This window comes from Octopus sinensis, linkage group LG15, assembly GCF_006345805.1.
Source record: "Octopus sinensis linkage group LG15, ASM634580v1, whole genome shotgun sequence".
NCBI lineage: Eukaryota > Metazoa > Mollusca > Cephalopoda > Octopoda > Octopodidae > Octopus > Octopus sinensis.
In genome coordinates, this window is record NC_043011.1 from 7145342 (window position 1) to 7167680 (window position 22339).

Below are 22339 nucleotides of genomic sequence, written 5' to 3' on the forward strand. Positions count from 1 at the left end.
GACGAGGTGGTGAAGCATGACCTTCGAACTTTAGGCCTCACTGAGGAAATGACCAGCGACCGAGACCTTTGGAAATATTCTGTACATGAGAAGACCAGCAGGACAAGTGAGCCCAGCCCACTTATGAATGCCTTTCCTCCCTTGGACACAAAGACCTGTTGAGGCAAGCGAAGTCGATATAGAACCTCATCCGACGACAGACACCCATGCCAACCCCCCATGCTTGCGAAGACATGTTGGGGCAAGCGAAATTGAAATCGAAACCGAATTGAACCAGCCAGGATCCCTGGCCTGGTGGTACGTAAAAAGCACTATCCGACTCGTGGCCGTGGCACGTAAAATACTCCAATGCGACCGTACGACAGGCACCCATGCCAACCCCCTTTGCTTGTGAAGACATGTTGGGGCAAGCGAAATCGAAATCGAATTGAACCAGCCAGGATCCCTGGTCTGGTGGTACGTAAAAAGCACTATCCGACTCGTGGCCGTGGCACGTAAAATACTGCAATGCGACCGTACGACAGGCACCCATGCCAACCCCCTTTACATGTGAAGACATGTTGGGGAAATCGAAATCGAATTGAACCAGCCAGGATCCCTGGTCTGGTGGTACGTAAAAAGCACTATCTGACTCGTGGCCGATGCCAGCACCGCCTCGACTGGCTTCCGTGCCGGTGGCACATAAAATACACCAATCTGACCGTGGCCGTTGCCAGCCTCGCCTGGCACTTGTGCAGGTGGCACGTAAAAAGCACCCACTACACTCACGGAGTGGTTGGCGTTAGGAAGGGCATCCAGCTGTAGAAACATTGCCAGATTAGACTGGAGCCTGGTGCAGCCTTCTGGCTCCCCAGAACCCCGGTCGAACCGTCCAACCCATGCTAGCATGGAGAACGGACGTTAAACGATGATGATGATGATGATGATATATATATATATATATATGTGGAGGCGCAATGGCCTAGTGGTTAGGGCAGCGGATTCGCGGTCGCAGGATCGCGGATTCGCAGTCGCAGGATCGCGGCTTCGATTCCCAGATCGGGCGTTGTGAGTGTTTATTGAGCGAAAACACCTAAAAGCCCCACGTGGCTCCGGCAGGGGGTGGTGATCCCTGCTGTACTTTTTCACCACAACTTTCTCTCACTCTTTCTTCTGTTGGCCTGCTCGCTTAGCCAGCAGGGTGGCGTCATTCGAAGGCTAAAACAATGCGAACGCATTGTGACCAGCGGTGTGTAACAACATCTGATGGTCTGGTCGGTCACATGATATATATATATATAGGTATGATGATGTAAATGGGAAAACAGAACTCAAAATATGAGTCTATGTATATTTTTATTAATATTTAACAGAATTAACAGAGTCACAAAACTCTCTGACCTTGAGTCACTGTTACTTCTGCTAAATATTAATTATATACTAGACTACTCGTGACCTTTTGGGTCACCTGGAAAGTCAGAGTTTCCCAGCAACAGAGTTTTGTTTCATGGGTCCTTTTTTTTTTCTTTTCCAGGTTATTTCGCATACTTTCAATGAATGTGACATCGAAATCACGTGCAAATGGCTCCTTTCCCCAGAAAAGGAAAGATTTGGCTGCTATTTCTTGCACGCCATGAAATACGTTGAATGCACTCAAAAAAATGTTTATAAGGCTATTCCCTTGGGGTGGTCTTTCGCTTTGACTCTCAGAACTGTCGTCTGGATCAGCTGGTTTTGTTCATTTGTGTACATAAAAATTTTTTATCTACTTTTATTTTAAAGTGAAAAAAAGGAGAAAGTGAAAGATGAACGTGCTCCAGCATGGCCGCAGTCAAATGACTGAAACGAGTAAAAGAGTAAAAGAGTATGTATATGAAATGGACATGTGAGAGAGAGAGAGAGAGAGTGCCACTTACACATACATGAGAACACACATATTCACTCAATCACTCTCCTCCCTCACACACATGCACATACAAGAAAGATGTATGCATATGTATTGATGTATGTACGTATACATGACAACACACCCCTTCATTCACTCACTCTTTCTCTCTCTCTCTCTCACACACACCACACATCCATTTCATATACACGTACATACATCTTTCACTTTCTCCTCTCACATTAAAACAAAAGTAAATAAATAAAATAATTTTATGGAAGTTAATAACCTGAAAAATATTTTTAAAAAAACAAATGTCTGTTTAAAGAAAGCTAAAATATAAGTACTTACTGTACAAACAACTTACATTTTTGAAATCACATTCAATTAAAAATATTGCCTTAATAATTAAAATATTGTGTACATCAAAAAGTTGACATTTTTTTCCTTAGAGAGTGCAAAAACTATGTGTGTGTAAATGTCACAAATAGCAGACGTGTTTGTGTTGACTGAAATGCCATGACATTCATTGTGTGTTGAGATCATGGAAGCCATATTCTTTTTTACACCAAGAAATAACAAACAAAAATTGTGTTTACTCATTTTCATTAAATAGAAGTCCAAATGTCACAAAAATTTGTACTGTACTGCATAAGATAAGTATGAAAATAAATATACAAAAACAATTGAGATAAAATATATTATTTCTGAGATATTTCAGGTACACACAAACATCCCTAGAATTTTAGTATTATTAAGATATATATATTGTTTGTTTCTATGTTTAGTTATAACAAAACCAAATTTACATTAATCTGATCTCTATAATTTTGTAGAGTACAAATTTATCATATGACAATGACTTAGCTGGTTGAAACTTCGAAGTCCCTGTCAACAACATTCATCATCATCATTTAACATCCGTTTTCCATGCTGGCATGGGTTGGACGGTTTGACTGGAGACTGGCAAGCCAGGAGGTCGCACCAGGCTCCAATCTGGTAATGTTTCTACAGCTGGATGCCCTTCCTAACACCAACCACTCTGAGAGTGTAGTGGGTGCATTTTACATGCCACTGGCACAGGAGCCAGTTGAGGCGCAAGAGGCTGGCATCGACCACGTTCGGATGGTGCTTTTTACATGTCACCAGCACAGGGAGCCAGTCGAGTGGCTCTGGCAGCGACCCATGCATGAATGAATGGTGCTTATCGTGTGCCACCAGCACAGGTAACGGCCACAATTACATTTTCCATTGGATTATGATTTGATTAATTTACAAATAATAAATACATGTGTGTTTGTGTGTGTGTGTGTGTGTGTGTGTGTAATCATCATCATTATTCGATGTCCGTCTTCCACGCTGGTATGGGTTTGACGGTATGACAAAAGGCGGTGAGCTGGCAGAATCGTTAGCACGCCGGGCGAAATGCTTAGCAGTATTTCGTCTGCCGTTATGTTCTGAGTTCAAATTCCGCCGAGGCTGACTTTGCTTTTCATCCTTTCGGGGTCGATTAAATAAAGTACTAGTTTCGCACTGGGGTCGATGTAATCGACTTAATACCTATGTCTGTCCTTGTTTGTCCCCTCTATGTCTATCCCCTTGTGGGTAATAAAAGAAATAGGTATTTCGTCTATCCTTACGTTCTGAGTTCAAATTCCACCAAGGCTGACTTTGCCTTTCATCCTTTCGGGGTCGATATATTAAGTACCAGTTACGCACTGGGGTCAATGTAATCGACTTAATCTGTTTGTCTGTCCTTGTTTGTCCCCTCTATGTTTAGCCCCTTGTGGGTAGTAAAGAAACAGGTATATCGTCTGCCGTTACGTTCTGAGTTCAAATTCCGCCGAGGTCGACTTTGCCTTTCATCCTTTCTGGGTCGATAAATTAAGTACCAGTTACGCACTGGGGTCGATGTAATCAACTTAATACCTATGTCTGTCCTTGTTTGTCCCCTCTATGTCTAGCCCCTTGTGGGTACTAAAAGAAATAGGTATGACAAGAGCTAGCAAGCTAGAGGACTACACTAAGCCGCAGTGTCCACTTCGGCATGGTTTCTATGGCTGGACGGTCTTCGTAGCTATTGACTACTCTTACTCTCTTTTACTCTTTTACTTATTTCAGTCATTTGACTGCGGCCATGCTGGAGCACCGCCTTTAATCAAGCGACTTGACCCCGGGACTTATTCTTTTTGTAAGCCCAGTACTTATTCTATCGGTCTCTTTTGCCGAACCACTAAGTAATGGGGACATAAACACACCAGCATCGGTTGTCAAGCAATGCTAGGGGGACAAACACAGACACACAAACAAAGACACATACATATATATACGACAGGCTTCTTTCAGTTTCCGTCTACCAAATCCACTCACAAGGCATTGGTTGGCCCGGGGCTATAGCAGAAAACACTTGCCCAAGATGCCATGCAGTGGGACTGAACCTGGAACCATGTGGCAAGCTACTTACCACACAGCCACTCCTGCGCCTACGTTTCAGAATTTTTAACAATTTTATTCCATGTTTTATAAATGAATTTAGTGAAATCCTAAAACCATTATCTCTTCACTAACGATGTGCCATAAAGCAAACTCAGCCACATGCATAACAGCTTCTAATAAATTGGGTTAAAAGCCTTGAACTGAAGGGGGGGAGGAGAAAACTTCTGGTTGTTAAACAGGAATTTTCCGGATTTGTTGTTTTGAATGTTTAAATAATTCCCTGCCACCAGAATCGCTCAGTTCAATGAGTAATGTCAGAAAAAAAAGTAACAGCTTGTATTTTTTGAAGTTAATTGCATTAATTAATTATAATAGGCCCAGGTGTGGCTGTGTGGTAAGTTAGTTTGCTTCCCAACCACATGGTCCTGGGTTCAGTCCCTCTGTGTGGCACCCTGGGCAAAGGTCTTCTACTATAGCCCTGGGTCAACTAAAGCCTTCTGAATGTATTTGGTAGATGGAAACTGAAAGAAGCCCATCGTGTGTGTGTGTGTGTGTGTGTAATCATCATCATTATTCGATGTCCGTCTTCCACGCTGGTATGGGTTTGACGGTATGACAAAAGGCGGTGAGCTGGCAGAATCGTTAGCACGCCGGGCGAAATGCTTAGCAGTATTTCGTCTGCCGTTATGTTCTGAGTTCAAATTCCACCAAGGCTGACTTTGCCTTTCATCCTTTCGGGGTCGATTAAATAAAGTACTAGTTTCGCACTGGGGTCGATGTAATCGACTTAATCTGTTTGTCTGTCCTTGTTCGTCTCCTTGTTGTCCCCTCTATGTTTAGCCCCTTGTGGGTAGTAAAGAAACAGGTATATCGTCTGCCGTTACGTTCTGAGTTCAAATTCCGCCGAGGTCGACTTTGCCTTTCATCCTTTCTGGGTCGATAAATTAAGTACCAGTTACGCACTGGGGTCGATGTAATCAACTTAATACCTATGTCTGTCCTTGTTTGTCCCCTCTATGTCTAGCCCCTTGTGGGTACTAAAAGAAATAGGTATGACAAGAGCTAGCAAGCTAGAGGACTACACTAAGCCGCAGTGTCCACTTCGGCATGGTTTCTATGGCTGGACGGTCTTCGTAGCTATTGACTACTCTTACTCTCTTTTACTCTTTTACTTATTTCAGTCATTTGACTGCGGCCATGCTGGAGCACCGCCTTTAATCAAGCGACTTGACCCCGGGACTTATTCTTTTTGTAAGCCCAGTACTTATTCTATCGGTCTCTTTTGCCGAACCACTAAGTAATGGGGACATAAACACACCAGCATCGGTTGTCAAGCAATGCTAGGGGGACAAACACAGACACACAAACAAAGACACATACATATATATACGACAGGCTTCTTTCAGTTTCCGTCTACCAAATCCACTCACAAGGCATTGGTTGGCCCGGGGCTATAGCAGAAAACACTTGCCCAAGATGCCATGCAGTGGGACTGAACCTGGAACCATGTGGCAAGCTACTTACCACACAGCCACTCCTGCGCCTACGTTTCAGAATTTTTAACAATTTTATTCCATGTTTTATAAATGAATTTAGTGAAATCCTAAAACCATTATCTCTTCACTAACGATGTGCCATAAAGCAAACTCAGCCACATGCATAACAGCTTCTAATAAATTGGGTTAAAAGCCTTGAACTGAAGGGGGGGAGGAGAAAACTTCTGGTTGTTAAACAGGAATTTTCCGGATTTGTTGTTTTGAATGTTTAAATAATTCCCTGCCACCAGAATCGCTCAGTTCAATGAGTAATGTCAGAAAAAAAAGTAACAGCTTGTATTTTTGAAGTTAATTGCATTAATTAATTATAATAGGCCCAGGTGTGGCTGTGTGGTAAGTTAGTTTGCTTCCCAACCACATGGTCCTGGGTTCAGTCCCTCTGTGTGGCACCCTGGGCAAAGGTCTTCTACTATAGCCCTGGGTCAACTAAAGCCTTCTGAATGTATTTGGTAGATGGAAACTGAAAGAAGCCCATCGTGTGTGTGTGTGTGTATCCATCCGTGTTTGTTCTCTACCATTGCTTGATAACCAGTTTTGGTGTTTACAGTAAAAGAGACCAATGGAATAAGTAAAAGAAATATTGGGATTGATTCTTTTAACAAAAAATTCCACAAGGTGGAGCTGCAGCATGGCCACAGTCTAATGACTGAAACAAGTAAAAGATAAAAGACCGTTTTTGTTAATTTGCTGCAGACCTTGGAATAACCTCCCACCCACACAGCGCCATCTCAAAGAGTGGAGGGGGGGAGTCTAATGGCATTGAATGCAACTGAGCGGCTGTCCACCCCCAGACCAGTTTGTAATAAGGAAGAATGTCTACCTATCAACATAAAAAAAAAGAAACAAACAAAAACGACTAAAAGTCTAACATTCACATAATTCTGTTCTGGGTTCCGGTCCATCTTAACTGGTTTAACTTAGTTGACAAGATCTAAACATAAAAAAAAATTTAATGAAATCACTGCCACTGGTATGGCATACAGTGCCATTCCACATGATGTCGCACAATTCTTCTATGGCACAGCACATCCTGCTACTCCTAATATACACTGGATCTTTGGGACTACCTCAGCCAAGGAGCAGGAATTCATCTCAAATTGCATCATTAAACTTCCACTGAGACACAACAACATCAATAAGAGTGGTAACTGTTTGTAACATCAGCAGGAGGTTACAGTACCAGAGGCAGGAATATACATACACACACATATATATATTCTCATTTTAATATATAAAATTCAAGTTGTGTGTGTGAGACTCTGTCTCCTCCAATTTAGATTCCTAACTACTCCCACATTTTGCGGTGCAGTTTAACCAAAACCGGGTATCTTATAGTCGTCGTTCATATCGAGCCCTTCTGGGTATTAGTGCACGTCTACGATGAGTCTATGATTTAAAAAAAAATTTACCATCACTTTTCTGCATTTTTAATGATTTTTGTTCGGGTTATATAAGGGAAGTAACTCTCTAAAAATGCTTATATAGTTATTTCCCTTACAAACCCGAGCAACGCCGGGTGATACTGCTAGTATTAATATATATACATATGCATTAACACACACCCACATTAACATGTATACTCGCACACATACATTAACATATACACACAGACACACATTTAACATGTATATACAAAGGCAGATATACATTAACATATATATATAGAACAAACTTAGAAATGGATGATTGTGTTCTATCGTGTAATAATAAATTAATAAATAAAACATACGCATATATACATACATGTATGTATGTACCTACCTCTACATGTATATATACATGCATATATGGGTACAGGACACAAAAAAAACGTCGAACACAATGAGAAACGAAAACATAAACACAAACCCAAGGAACTGGACATTTTTCTTAAACAACGAAAAAATAGAGTACAGGACAAATAACACAAGGAAAATTCCCCTTCTTCAGTCGCCATGGTTTCATCTACTCTGCGTTTCAAAGGTGAAGGCGATACGCATCTTCGATAGAAACTTTCCTTCCCACGAAAAGCAAATTAAACAAAATTTGAGATTTTTTTGCAGAGGGGTAAAAATGGTAACAAAACCAGGACAGTAACGACAGTACAAAATATAAGCAGTAAAAGACAGGACAAGGAGAATAACAGTAACACAGACAAGAAGGGCTGTTAAGCCGAACAAGATAAAATATTACGAATGCTATTTTTGAGAATGGCGAAGGAGCCACAGAAAATCCATTTCTAAGTAAGTTTGTTCTTAATATTAATAATGATGCGCACTCTTAACCTTTCTGTCCCCCTCCCTTTCTCAGCCTTCCTTCTTTCTGGTTTCCTTTTCTTCTACCTTACTGTCTCTCCCTCTCTCTCATTCTTCATTCTTTCTGGTTTTCTCTACAACATTCCCTTTTTTTTCTCTTCCCTTCCCTTTCTCTTACTTCTCCTCCCCTGTCCCATCGCTGGTCAGCGATGAGGAAACTACTGTCTTTTCTGACCTTGCTTCACTCGAGTGTAGACAGCATTTTCTGTGGCTCCTTCACCATTCTCAAAAATAGCGTTCGTAATATTTTATATATATATATATACGGCATGTGGAAGACCCTGTGTCTGGCAACAGGACTCTGCACCATGCCACACAAGCAGGAGAATCCAGTCATGGCTGTCAGACAATTTCTACGCCCACATCACCCCTAATATCTGGCCACCTAACTCCCAACACTGCAACCCCCTTGATTATTATGTGTGGGGTGCAGTTGAGCGAGAACCCAACAAAACTTTGTAACACCAAAGATGAACTTCTGAAGGCAAGGATCATTCATACTGCATCATTCACCAACATAAACAAGGAGACTGTCCTGAAGATTTGCAAGAGATTCCAAAGTCATCTGGAAGGCCATGGTTGAAAGCAATGGAGATTTTATTGAATAAATTTACTCTTCAGCATTTCAAGGTATTTTAATGTAATTTTGGAAAATATATCTGTTAAAATGAAATGTCAGAGTTATTTTCAATTTTGCATAATTTAGATGACAATATATTCACCGCACCCGACACACACACACAAACACACGTACATAATTCTTCCTTTGTTTTTGCGGTAGTAAATGGGGGGGGGGCTTGAAAAGAGGAAGAAATGTGCTACTTACTGACTAAATTAGAATTTGGGTTGTCATCAGTGTAGAGGTTCAGTAAATTGATGCAGATCTGTTTGCGGGCTTCCAAACATGGCACCCTCATCAGATAACCTACAACACAAAGAAAGCAAAATAGGGGTTGAGGTCTTCAGCTTCCTTTTTTGTTTTATTGTAGTTTGTGTTCCATTTGTTTTTGTTTTCTTTTTACTGTAAACCTAGATACTTCCTGATCAAACCAAACCGGTTTCAAACAACACTTTATCATCCACAAATCCCACCAGAGCCATCACTCAAGAGAAAGTATAACCTGGTACATGTATCATACTTCGGCTAATCACTTTAGGTACCTACATACTAATGAGCAGATATAGACACCTGGGTATGACTATAAACTGCATCCAGGCTCTGGTTCAGGGGCTCCAGTGAATTAAGGAGTCATCATCATCATCCTCGTTTAATGTCCGCTTTCCATGCTGGCATGGGTTGGACGATTTTGACTGAGGACTGGTGAACCAGATGGCTGCACCAGGCTCCAATCTGATCTTGCAGAGTTTCTACAGCTGGATGCCCTTCCTAACACCAACCACTCTGAGAGTGTAGTTGGGTGCTTTTAAGTGCCACCGGCATGATGGCCAATCAGGTGGTACTGGCAACAACCATGCTCAAAAGGTGTTTTTTACGTGCCACCTGCACGGGAGCCAGTCCGGTGTCACTGGCAACGACATGGAACACTTTCCATAGGCACTAGTGTTTCCAAACCCTGGGTAGTAGCATGTATCAGGGTCCCAGTTATGGGTGAATTAACATGCAAATAGAGATTGGCTGTGAATGTAGGAATAAACAGATCCAGACCAAATTACAGGTGGCCCCTTTTCAAGGCCTAGCATTTGGTAACCACACAAGCCAGAGGTGAAATCATAAAATGCATCATGATTGTGAATTCTTTCAGCAGATGAACTCATTGAGTAAATCTTTTATGTTTTGTCTCTTACTCGTTTGAGTCATTAGACTGCGGCCATGCTGGGGCACCACCTTGAAGAATTTTTAGTCTAACAAATCAACCTAAGTACTGCTAAGCTGATACTTATTCTATCAGTTTGTTTTGCCAAACATCTAAGTTACAGGGACATAAACACACCAACACTGGTTGTCAAGCGATGGTGGGGAGACAAACACAGACACACACATATACAACGGGCTTCTTCCAGTTTCCCTCTACCAAATCTACTCACAAGGCTTTAATCCAAGTATAACCTGGTACACTGGTATAACCAAGTATAACTCTGGCTTGTGTGGTTACCAAATGCTAGGCCTTGCCAAGGGGCCATCTGTAATTTGGTCTGGAGCTGTTTATTCCAACATTCACAGCCAATCTCTATTTGCATGTTAATTCACCCATAACTGGGACCCTGATACATGCTACTACCCAGGGTTTGGAAACACTAGTGGCTATGAAAAGTGTTCCATGTCATTGCCAGTGCCACCGGACTGGCTCCTGTGCAGGTGGCACATAAAAAACACCTTTTGAGCATGGTCGTTGCCAGTACCACCTGATTGGCCATCGTGTGTTGCTAAATGCTTGTAGCGGTCTTATTTCCTCTAAAAGCCACAGAATAATTCAAAGCTAGGTGAAACAAAAATCACACCAGAAACGAACAAGAAGACATACATCAATATTTTGCAGTTTTGCTTCTCATTGGTGTTGTCTAAGTGCAGCTAGATGCGTTTAACCACACACCAACATTAAGTATGTGATACTGGGCATGTTTACAGTATCAAGCTATTTTAACACAAACTTTGAATTTTGTTCTAATTGTGCAGCACTTTTTCACATCAGCAGATAGATTTTTATGCTTCTGGTTGACAATTCAAATTCATTTCAGAAATGAAATAAGACTATGGCACTGATGAGCAGGAAATACCATGAAATATCAATATATGTTGTTCTTGTTCACTTCCAGAGCAGTCTTTTTTTTTTTTGCCTAACTTGAAGTATCCTGTGCGTTTTAACACAATATGTTTTTAAAGGAGCCTCACTGAGACAAAATACTGCAGATACAAGTGTTTAACAACACACATTAAATATATCATTTTGATAAGGCTTACATTATTGAGCTGCTTCTAACACAAAATTTGGAAAATGTTTTCATATTTTTCATCTAAAAAAACAAGGAAGACAATGCAAATGAAAGATGCCAACCACATCAATTTACCAATGGCACCAAGATTGTAAAAGAAAGAACCAAACACAAACACAGGGTATAAGATGATGTTCTCTTACCGATTTGACAAAACGCCATCATAGCTAGATCTTTGTGTGTTATTTCGTCTGATGTTTTCTCCTTCAAGAACGGCAAACCGCACACACTCAAAATTTGCTGCAGTGGTTTTTTATAAACGTCATTTTCTTCGAATCGATCACAGCATATATTCAATATATTGACAACTTCAAGTAAATCTTTGAGGAGCTAAAATGGTTTAAGGTTTCATATCAATGTGCAGTGGAACTCAGTTTACCAATGCCTTGTTCTATCAGTCTCTTTTGCCAAATCGCTAAGTTACAGGGACATAAACACACCAACATCGGTTGTCAAGCAATGGTGGGGAGACAAACACAGATACACAAATACATACATACATATATATATATATATATATATATATATATACATATATATACGACAGGTTTCTTTCAGTTTCCATCCACCAAATCCACTCACAAGGCTTTGGTCGGCTTGATGCCATAGTAAAAGACACTTGCCCAAGGTGTCACGTAGTGGGACTGAACCCGAAACCATGTGGTTGGGAAGCAAGCTTCTTACCACACAGCCACTCCCGTGCCTCCAATTTCAGCAGCACATATTTAGGGAAATGTTTTTGATGCATCAAAGCATGGAATCTAGACCCATCCTCTCATACAGAATCCAGAGGTAATTTTTTTTTCTATTCAGACATTTTCTTAGAGAAAAATATGTATCTTATATGCCATGAAATACAGTAACTGAAAATGACAAGTGTGTAACACCCAGGTGGAATGGCCAAATGATTGACATTTGACTTGGTTCCAGAATATGAAATTATCCAAATTACTAAATAGCTATCCCACACAGCTGATTGGTATCTAGTTTTGAAATGTGGAAAACAGGGTATCCCCATTATATAATAGGACAATGTAATACCCAGGTAGAATATTGAGGCTTGTATGTTTAACAATCTAGAAATAATTACTCATCATTTATTCTTTTAATGGTTTCAGCTATAGGGTTGCAGCCAGTTTTGTTATCCTTTTATGACTGGAGGTTGGTCTACAATCAAGTTTGCAGCAGCTGATCATCCCTGGAGTGTATCCTTGAATGATCAGCTGGTCCAGCATCACCGTTAGGGGTTTATCCTTAAATGTTTCAGGAGAGATTCCTATTTACATTTCTGATTTCTTTAAACGACAAAGTTGAACAATTAAGGAATTCTGAATATCAGACTCATACGATATAATGGGTTTTTTTCCCAAATAATATCAGACAATATTTTTGCTTTGAGTTTTTATCTACCAAATCCACCGACAAAGCTTAGTCAACCCGGGGCTGTAGAAGACATATTCCCCAAGTGACACATAATGGGACTAAACCTAAAACCATGGGGTTATGAAGTAAAAGTCTTAGCTACACCTAGAAACACCAGTACCTTATTGTGTGCATACACACACACACACATTCTCTTTCATTTTATTGGCCACTGTGAGCCCAACACAGAGGGTACGAACAAGGACCTACAACACAAAGTGGGGACATCATCATCATCATCGTTTAACGTCCATTTTCTATGCTGGCATGGGTTGGATGATTTTACTGAGGTCTGACGCCCCAGATGGCTGCACCAGGCTCCAATCTTGATCTGACAGAGTTTCTACAGCTGGATGCTCTTCCTAACGCCAACCACTCAGAGAGTGTAGTGGGTGCTTTTACATGCCACCGGCATGAAGGCCAGTCAGGCGGTACTGGCAATGGCCACGCTCAAGTGGTGTCTTTTATGTGCCACCAACACAAGTGCCAGGAAGGCAATGCAGGTAACGATCACACTCGAATGGTGCTTTTTACGTGCCACCGGCATGGAGGCCAGATTTTTGCTCTGGCAACAATCACGCCTCGTATGGTACTCTTAGTGCTCTACTAGCATGGATGCTGGTCATCGAATTTGATTTTGATTTCGATTTCACTTGCTTCAACAGGTCTTCGTAAGTAGAGCTTAGTGTCCAATAAAGGAAAGGTACGCATATGAGGGCATAGGCCACAAGGTTATGGTCTCACTTGAGCTTGCTGAGTCTTCTCAAGCACAGCATATTTCCAAAGGTCCTGGTCACTAGTCATTACCTCAGTGAGGCCAAATGTTTGACGGTCATGCTTCACCATCTCATCCCAGGTCTTCCTGGGTCTACCTCTTCCACAGGTTCCCTCAACCACTAGGGTGTGGCACTTTTTCACACAGCTATCCACATCCATTCTCTCCACATGGCCATACCAGCACAGTTGTCTCTCTTGCACACCACATCTGATGTTTCTTAGGTCCAACTTTTCTCTCAAGGTATTTACACTCTGTCGAGTATGCACACTGACATTACACATCCATCAGAGCATACTGGCTTCATTCCTTGTGAGCTTACGCATGTCCTCAGCAGTCACGGCCCATGTTTCACTGCCATGTAGCATGGCTGTTCGTACACATACGTCATACAGTCTGCCTTTTACTCTGAGCGAGAGGCCCTTTGTCACCAGCTGGGGTAAGAGCTCTCTGAACTTTGCCCAGGCTATTCTTATTCTAGCAGCCAGACTTAGAGTGCACCCTCCCCACTACTGACTTGGTCACCTAGGTAACGAAAGCTATCAATTACTTCTAGTTTTTCTCCCTGGAACATGGTAGACGTTGGTCTCTGCACATTTTCAGTGTTATTTATTGCTCCCGAGCATCTGCCACATATAAAAACTATCTTCCCAGTTAGCCTTCCTTTGATATTGCTGCACCTTTTATGTGTCCATAGCTTACACTGGGTACATCTTATAGAGTTTCTGCCTATGCCTATTCTACAGATCAAGCAGGGCCATCTACCTGAAGGGATTTGTGGTTTGCGTGCCTTCCTACTTATTAGGATTTGGATTTAGCTAGGTTGACTCTAAGGCCCTTCGATTCTAATCCTTGTTTCCACACTTGAAACTTCTCTTCTAGTTCTGATAGTGACTCAGCAATTAGAACAAGGTCGTCAGCATAGAGTAGCTCCCAGGGGCATCCTGTCTTGAATTCTCCGTTATTGCCTGGAGGGCTATGATAAATAGGAGGGTCTGAGGACTGAACCTTGGTGGACCCTACCTCTACCCGGAATTCTTCACTGTACTTGTTGCCAACCCTCACCTTACACAGCTCTCACTAACCATTCATCTATCCCTAGCTTCCTCATTGACCACCAGATAAGTGATCAGGGGGACCCTATCAAAGGCTTTCTCCATGTCAACAAAAGCCAGGTACAGAGGTTTATCTTTGGTTAGGTATTTCTCCCGCAGCTGTCTTACCAGGAATATAGCATCAGTGGTGCTTTTCCCCGGCACGAACCCAAACTGCATCTCATCTAAACTGACTCTTTCCCTAATTAGTTGGGCTATGACCCTCTCCATGACCTTCATTACCTGATCCAACAACTTGATACCTCCCATGAAACATAAACGAATGAATGAAATGAATTTATATAATATATCAGGGTGTAATGGCTATGCGAGACCCGCTCTCAAGTAGTACCATTTAACTATTTTTTACCCCAATATTTATCAAATTAAAATTACTTTATTAGATCATATATTTCCCAACCTTATACAGTGTCTCCTAGTGAGACACACTGTAGAATTTACAAAACTCTCAATATTCGCCCCTACTTGTTCCGATCTTAGTTCCTGGTGTTTAAAATATGTCCCAATGTTATGACACACCCTGTATAAAAGGTATAACTCTTTTATTGGTCGTTGCCAGTACCGCCTGACTGGCTCCCATACCAGTGGCACATAAAAAGCACCATTTGAGCATGGCTGTTGCCAGTGCCGCCTGACTGGCTCCTGTGCTGGTGGCACGTAAAAAGCACCCACTACACTCTCGGAGTGGTTGGCGTTAGGAAGGACATCCAGATGTAGAAACTCTGCCAGATCAGATTGGAGCCTGACACAGCCTCCTGGCTCGCCAGTCCTCAGTCAAACTGCCAACCCATGACAGCATGGAAAGCGGACATTAAACGATGATGATGATGATGATTAAAACAAAGGAAGTTCTTTCCAGAAATATAATCAAATAAAAACAAAAGATTCCCGTGGAAAGGATACAAATCCATCTTTGTAGTCTCGGACTATTTTCTGTAAAGACCGAGCATGGCGCTGGTAGAGTTCTCTCTAAAAAAAAAAAAGAAAAAAATATTCATCATTTGAACTACATTTCAAATTTAACATTGATTTACTGAACATTTATTTGTATCTAGTCTGGCTGATTGCATATATTTAATTTGGGCACAGGTGTTAAATTAATGAGTCATCGTGCCAACAGCCACCTTGAGCACCTTTCTGAGCTCCATATGGGAACACCTGCTCGTGGACACACCTACAAAGTCAGAAAACAGCACAGCTCCCATGACTTTCAGAAACATTTTTTTCACACCCAGAGTTGCTGAAACATGGAACAAACTACTTGCATCAGTTGTTAGTTGCTGAGACATTGCTTCCTTTAAAACCTCCATGCTTCCTGAAATTCGCCAACACTACACCTGATATCCTCCATACGCATGCACCCATGTATATCACGACTCATACACTGATCACTTTTCTGACTTTTGTACATAATTATATGTACTGTACATGCACCTTTAATGAGTTGTAGTGCACCTGAGCACCATACACAATAATTTCATTCATTATTATTATATCTGAGTCTGATGAGCTAAGTTCTTGTAACAAGCCTACAGAGCTTAAAGTTGCACGAGGCCGAATCAAACTGTTTGAAATAATAATAATAATAATAATAATAATAATAATAATAATAATAATAATAATAAAAAATGAACGAACTAGTGAGTTTAGCTTAATGGCCTACCAATGTATACTATGAGTTTCTTTGCCCTAGGAGTCAGGAAGACACTTGGCAAGAAATGGAAGCAAATTTGAAAGAAGAAGAAAAACCCATAAATAATAATAATAATAATAATAATAATAATAATAATAATAGTAATAATAATAATAATCCTTTCTACTATAAGTACAAGACCTGGAATTTGTGGGGAGGGGATAAGTTGATTTCATCAAACCCAATACTTAACTGGTACTTAATTTATCAACCCCGAAAGGATGAAAGGCAAAGTCGACCACAGTGGAATTTGAACTCATAACAAGCATTTTTCTCCACATGTTAACAGTTCTGCCAGCTTGCTGCCATAATAATAGTATTATTGTTGTTATTATTATTATTATTATTATTATTATAACAACTGGTATAAAAATTGGTTGATTGATTTTCTCCAGTCATGTGTTACATCGTATACGGAGAGAGTAAAAAAGAGATACAGAGTCAAGAGGTGCAGGATGAATGCACATACTAGGCTTGGTGGCAGGCAATGATTAAAAGAACAGTATACACTCACACACGTCACTTATACATGCTTAAAATATGTGCCTGTATGGAACAACAGCCTGGATGCTGACCAAAAAATCTGGAATCCAAGCTAGATGGAACTTACACCCAAATGTTAAAAGCGTTTTTAAATGTATTCTGGAAGAACTCGTCCCACCAAGAAACAGCTGTATGGAAAATTCCTGTCTCTTTCCCCCATCATAAGGGAAATGCACTCGTGTTTTGCAGAACAAGCTAAACAAGAGCTAACAAACGACCTACTGCTATGGATGCCAGAGCATGGCAACCAAGTACAACATATGTAGATGAACTCAGCAGAGACCCTGGATGCCCCTCTGAAAGACCTCCCTCAACTAACGCAGAACTGAAATGGACGGCGTACATGGAAGTCAACATTGTCCGAGCAAGCTCAACCAGATGCTCATTGATTTACTAAGCACCTATACCTAACCTCCTGGCTGTTTGCATATTTCTAACTTGGGCACAGATGTTTAATTTGTTTAATTAATGAGTATCTCTCTCTATATATATATATATATTCTCTTTTACTCTTTTACTTGTTTCAGCCATTTGACTGTGGCCATGCTGGAGCACCGCCTTTAGTTGAGCAAATCGACCCTGGGACTCATTCTTTGTAAGCCCGGTACTTATTCTATCGGTCTCTTTTGCCGAACCGCTAAGTGACGGGGACGTAAACACACCAGCATCGGTTGTCAAGCAATGCTAGGGGGACAAACACAGACACACAAACACACACATGCATATATATACATATATACGACAGGCTTCTTTCAGTTTCCGTCTACCAAATCCACTCACAAGGAATTGGTCGGCCCGGGGCTATAGCAGAAGACACTTGCCCAAGATGCCACGCAGTGGGACTGAACCCGGAACCATGTGGTTGGTAAGCAAGCTACTTACCACACAGCCACTCCTGCGCCTATATATATATTTTTTTAATCTTTTACTTGTTTCAGTCATTAAGACTGCAGTGATTCTGCAGCAATGCCCTGAAGAATTTATGCTTTTAAGTCTGGTACTTCATCGATCCCCTTTGTCAAGCTGCTAAGTTAGAGGGATGTAAACACACCAACACTGGTTGTCGAGTGGTGGGGAAGGAGATAAAACAAAGCTATATATATATATATTCTTTTATTTGTTTCAGTCATTTGACTGCAGCCATGTTGGAGCACTACATTTAGTCGAACAAATCGACCCCAGGACTAATTCTTTGTAAGCCTAGTACTTAATCTATCAGTTTCTTTTGCCAAACCACAAAGTTAGGGGACGGGAACACACCAAGATCGGTTGTCAAGTGATGGTGGGAAGACAAACACACACATATATACGATGGGCTTCTTTCAGTTTCCATCTACCAAATCCACTCACAAGGCTTTGGTCAGCCTGAGGCTACAGTAAAAGACACTTGCCCAAGGTACCATGCAGTAGGACTGAACCCGGAACCATGTGGTTGGTAAGTAAGCTACTTACCACACACCTACATCTATATACTCTTTTACTCTTACTTGTTTCAGTCATTTGACTGCAGCCATGCTGGAGCACCACCTTTAGTCAAGCAAATCGACCAGTATTTATTTTATCGGTCTCTTTTGCTGAACCGCTAATTGATGGGGACATAAACACACCAGCATCGGTTGTCAAGCAATACTAGGGGGACAAACACAGAAACACAAACATACATACACACATATATATACATCTATACGACGGGCTTCTTTGAGTTTTCGCCTAACAAATCCACTCACAAGGCTTTGGTTGGCCAGAGACTATAGTAGAAGACGCTTGCCCAAGATGCCACGCTGTGGGACTGAACCCATAACCATGTGGTTGGTAAGCAAGCTACTTACCACACAGCCATGCTTAGCGGTATTTCGTCTGCCATTACATTCTGAGTTCAAATTCTGCCAAGTCAACTTTGTCTTTCATCCTTTTGGGGGTCGATAAATTAAGTACTAGTTACGCACTGGGGTCGATGTAATCGACTTAATCCCTTTGTTTGTCCCCTCTATGTTTAGCCCCTTGTGGGCAATAAAGAAATATATACATATATATATGTGACCTCGTGCGTACCAAAATGTGAACAAAATGTGTACCAAAATGTGACCTCGTGTGTACCGTTGGCAATTTTATTTCCTCTGTCTTCCCTTCTCTGGATCTTTCCTTCTCCTATGTTTCTGACAAAGAGCTCCGCTCGAAACGTTAAATCCTCCTTCTTTCCTGAGCGTCCAATAATACTATATTTGTTCCACGTCCTTGCGTTGTTGTGTTTTTTTGTGCTTTCTTGTTTGGATTAACTATGTGTATATATATATACTTACATACATATATACATACATACATACATACATACATACACAATGGTTCTTTCACTGCCTGTCCAACAAATCTACTCGCAAGGTTTTGGTCAGCCTGAGGCTATTGTAAAAACACTTGCCCAAGGTGTTGCACAGTGCAATTGAACCTAGAACCATGTGGTTAGGAAGCAAGTTTCCTACCACACAGCCATGCCTGCACCTATTAATTAATGCATGTCTATGTTTATCTATTTTAAAATGTATTTTTAATCTAAATGTTAATATTAAGGGTTGTCCAGAAGTCACCCGACAGTCAATCAAAATTCCATAAATGCTATCTGTAATTCTGTATTGACCGGAATGGAAAAACGTGTCACTCAAGAAGGATTTCAGTTTCAACAATTTTCATAGTGTTTCATATTTAGATGCTTTTATTAAGTTCATTCAGTTCATCATCATCATCATCATCATCGTTTAACATCCGTTTTCCATGCTAGCACCGGTTGGACGGTTCAACCAGGATCTGGGAAGCCCGGAGGCTGCACCAGGCTCCAGTCTGATCTGGCAGTGTTTCTAAAGCTGGATGCCCTTCCTAACGCCAACCACTCCGTGAGTGTAGTGGGTGCTTTTTACGTGCCAGGGGAGTCCGGCATCGGCCACGATCGGTTGGTGCTTTTAACGTGCCAGGCGGCGCTGGCATCGGTCATGTTCGGATGGTGCATTTTATGTGCCACCGGCACAGAAGCCAGTTGAGGCGGTGCTGGCATCTTTAATTCTGTATTGACTCGAATGGGAAAATGTGTCGCTCAAGAAGGACTTCAGTTTGAACAATTTTCATGATGTTTCATATTTAGATGCTTTTTATTAAATTTATTCAGTTGTTAAACATAAATAAATCTTGGAATCAAATGGTTTTGTTTTACTGTCAGGTGAGTTTTGGCCAACCCGATGGCTATCAATGTAATTTATTAAAATAACTTAAAAGAAAATTCAATTAACCAGCAAATTAGTTTCAATTTAATACAGGAATTAATTTCTTGTGTATGAGATTAGTTTCAGAGATTAACACTGAGAGGAGATAAACTTTCTTTAATCTGAGAGAAGAAGTTGACTACAATCCAGAGAAGAGATCAAATAATTTAACCCAGATGAAGATTATAATAATAATAATAATAATAATAATAATAATAACTGTGTACAGTGCTCAGGTGCACTACAACTCATCTGTGTAGTTTCAGCAGATTTCGGAAAGCATGAGGGCCTTAAAGGATGCAGTGTCATGGCAGTCAACAACTGACGCAGGCAGTTTATTCCATGTTTCAGCAACTCTGAGCGTGAAAAATGTTTCCGAAAGTCATGGGAGCTGTGTTGTTTTCTGACTTTGTAGGCATGTCCACGTGTGTTAGACACATGGAGATCAAAAAGGTGTTCAGTGTTGTTGTTGGTGAGGTGGTTGATAACTTTGTGGGTGTTTACCAAGTCCGTCGCCAGATGCCGGAGCTTCAGTGAATCCATGCCCAGGGAAACAAGGCGCTCAGAATATGGTAGGTGTCTGATGGAGGGTATGCGTTTGGTTGCACGTCTCTGGACAGATTCCAGGAGGTCAATGTTATGAAGATAAAAGATAATGAATAGCTGATACTCACTGAATAAGGATCCTTTAAAAGCGTTATCACTTTCTTTAGGTTGACTGGTCCCAAAAGGGCACTCTGAAAGAGACAAAGGGTATGTATATAATGTGTATGTATAATGTATTTGTGCATAATGTACACATGTACACATTTGTATATGTATGTATGCATGCATGTATATATATATATACATGTATGCAGTGGTGAACTGGGGCTAAAAATATTGGTTGCCAGGAGACTAAGGGGGCTCCACCCACAAATACAATGCTATCATTTTGATTTACTCTCTCTCTCTCTCTTTTACTTGTTTCAGTCATTTGACTGCGGCCATACTGGAGCACCGCCTTTAGTCGAGAAAATCAACCCCGGGAATTATTCTTTTTGTAAGCCAAGTACTTATTCTATCGGTCTCTTTTGCCGAACCGCTAAGTAACGGGGACGTAAACACACCAGCATCAATTGTCAAGCAATGCTAAGGGGGACAAACACAGACACACAAACATATACACACACATCATCATCATCATCATCATCGTTTAGCGTCCGTTTTCCATGCTAGCATGGGTTAGACGGGTCAACTGGGGTCTGTGAAGCTGGAAGGCTTCGTCAGGCCCAGTCAGATCTGGCAGTGTTTCTACGGCTGGATGCCCTTCCTAACGCCAACCACTCCGCGAGTGTAGTGGGTGTTTTTTACGTGCCACCTGCACAGGTGCCAGACAGAGCTGGTGAACGGCCACGAACGGATGGTGCTTTTACGTGTCACCGGCACGGGGCCAGGCGATGCTGGCAACGGACACGAACGGATGGTGCTTTTACGTGCCACCAACACGGGACCAGACAGAGCTGGCAACCGGCCACGAACGGACGGTGCTTTTACGTGTCACCGGCACTGGGGTCAGCCGAGGCTGGCAACGGACGCGAACGGATGGTGCTTTTACGTGCCACCGACACGGTTGCCAGACAGAGCTGGCAAACGGCCACGAGCGGACGGTGCATACATATATATATACATATATATGACAGGCTTCTTTCAGTTTCCATCTACGAAATCCACTCACAAGGCATCGGTTGGCCCAGGGCTATAGCAGAAGATATTTGCCCAAGATGCCACGCAGTGGGACTGAACCCGGAACCATGTGGTTGGTTAGCAAGCTACTTACCACACAGCCACTCTTTTTTTTTCTTTTTTTTTTGTTAAAAGTATTCTTTTCGACTGTCTACAAACATAGTCAGGCTGAAATAATTAATGCATTCTTCAAGGAGTGAAGAAAAAATTCTCAAACTTGAGGGGATGGGCCCCACCATACATGGATTCTAATGGTGCAGGGGCCAACTTGCCAACGAACAAGCTGGCAACTCCATCATTGCATGTATGAGTGTATACACAAATGTATACACCACACATACACGTATGTACATGTGATGAAGGTGCATGGCTCATGAGGTAGTGAGTTCAATTCCTGGGACTGGGCAGTGTGTTGTGTTCTTAAGCAAGATCCCCATTTCATGTTATTCCATGTCACTGGTTCCAAGCTGTATCGGCCCCTTTGCTTTTCCCTTGGATAACATCAGTGGCATGGAGAGGCGAGGCTGGTATGCATGAGTGACTGCTGGTCTTCCATAAACCACCTAGACTGGACTTGTGCCTCGGAGGGTAACCTTCTAGGTGCAATCCCATGGTCAGTCATGACTGAAGGTGTTTTTTTACCCTTTATGCAAATGTGTATGTCTATATCACCGTGATCACCGTGACTGACCAGGCTATCAGATGTTGCTACACAT

General features: G+C 41.6%; 1 protein-coding gene across 1 annotated transcript in view; it reads right to left on the reverse strand.

Moving 5' to 3' along the window:
* Positions 1-22339, reverse strand: part of LOC115219873 (cilia- and flagella-associated protein 69-like) — a 103907-nt gene that overhangs the window by 75317 nt on the left and 6251 nt on the right. The window contains exons 2-5 of the mRNA XM_029790171.2: positions 20573-20635; positions 15318-15383; positions 11246-11432; positions 8977-9075 (exon numbers count right to left, since the gene is read on the reverse strand). Of these exons, the coding sequence (XP_029646031.1) occupies positions 8977-9075; positions 11246-11432; positions 15318-15383; positions 20573-20635 (415 nt within the window). The remainder of the gene's footprint in view (positions 1-8976; positions 9076-11245; positions 11433-15317; positions 15384-20572; positions 20636-22339) is intronic.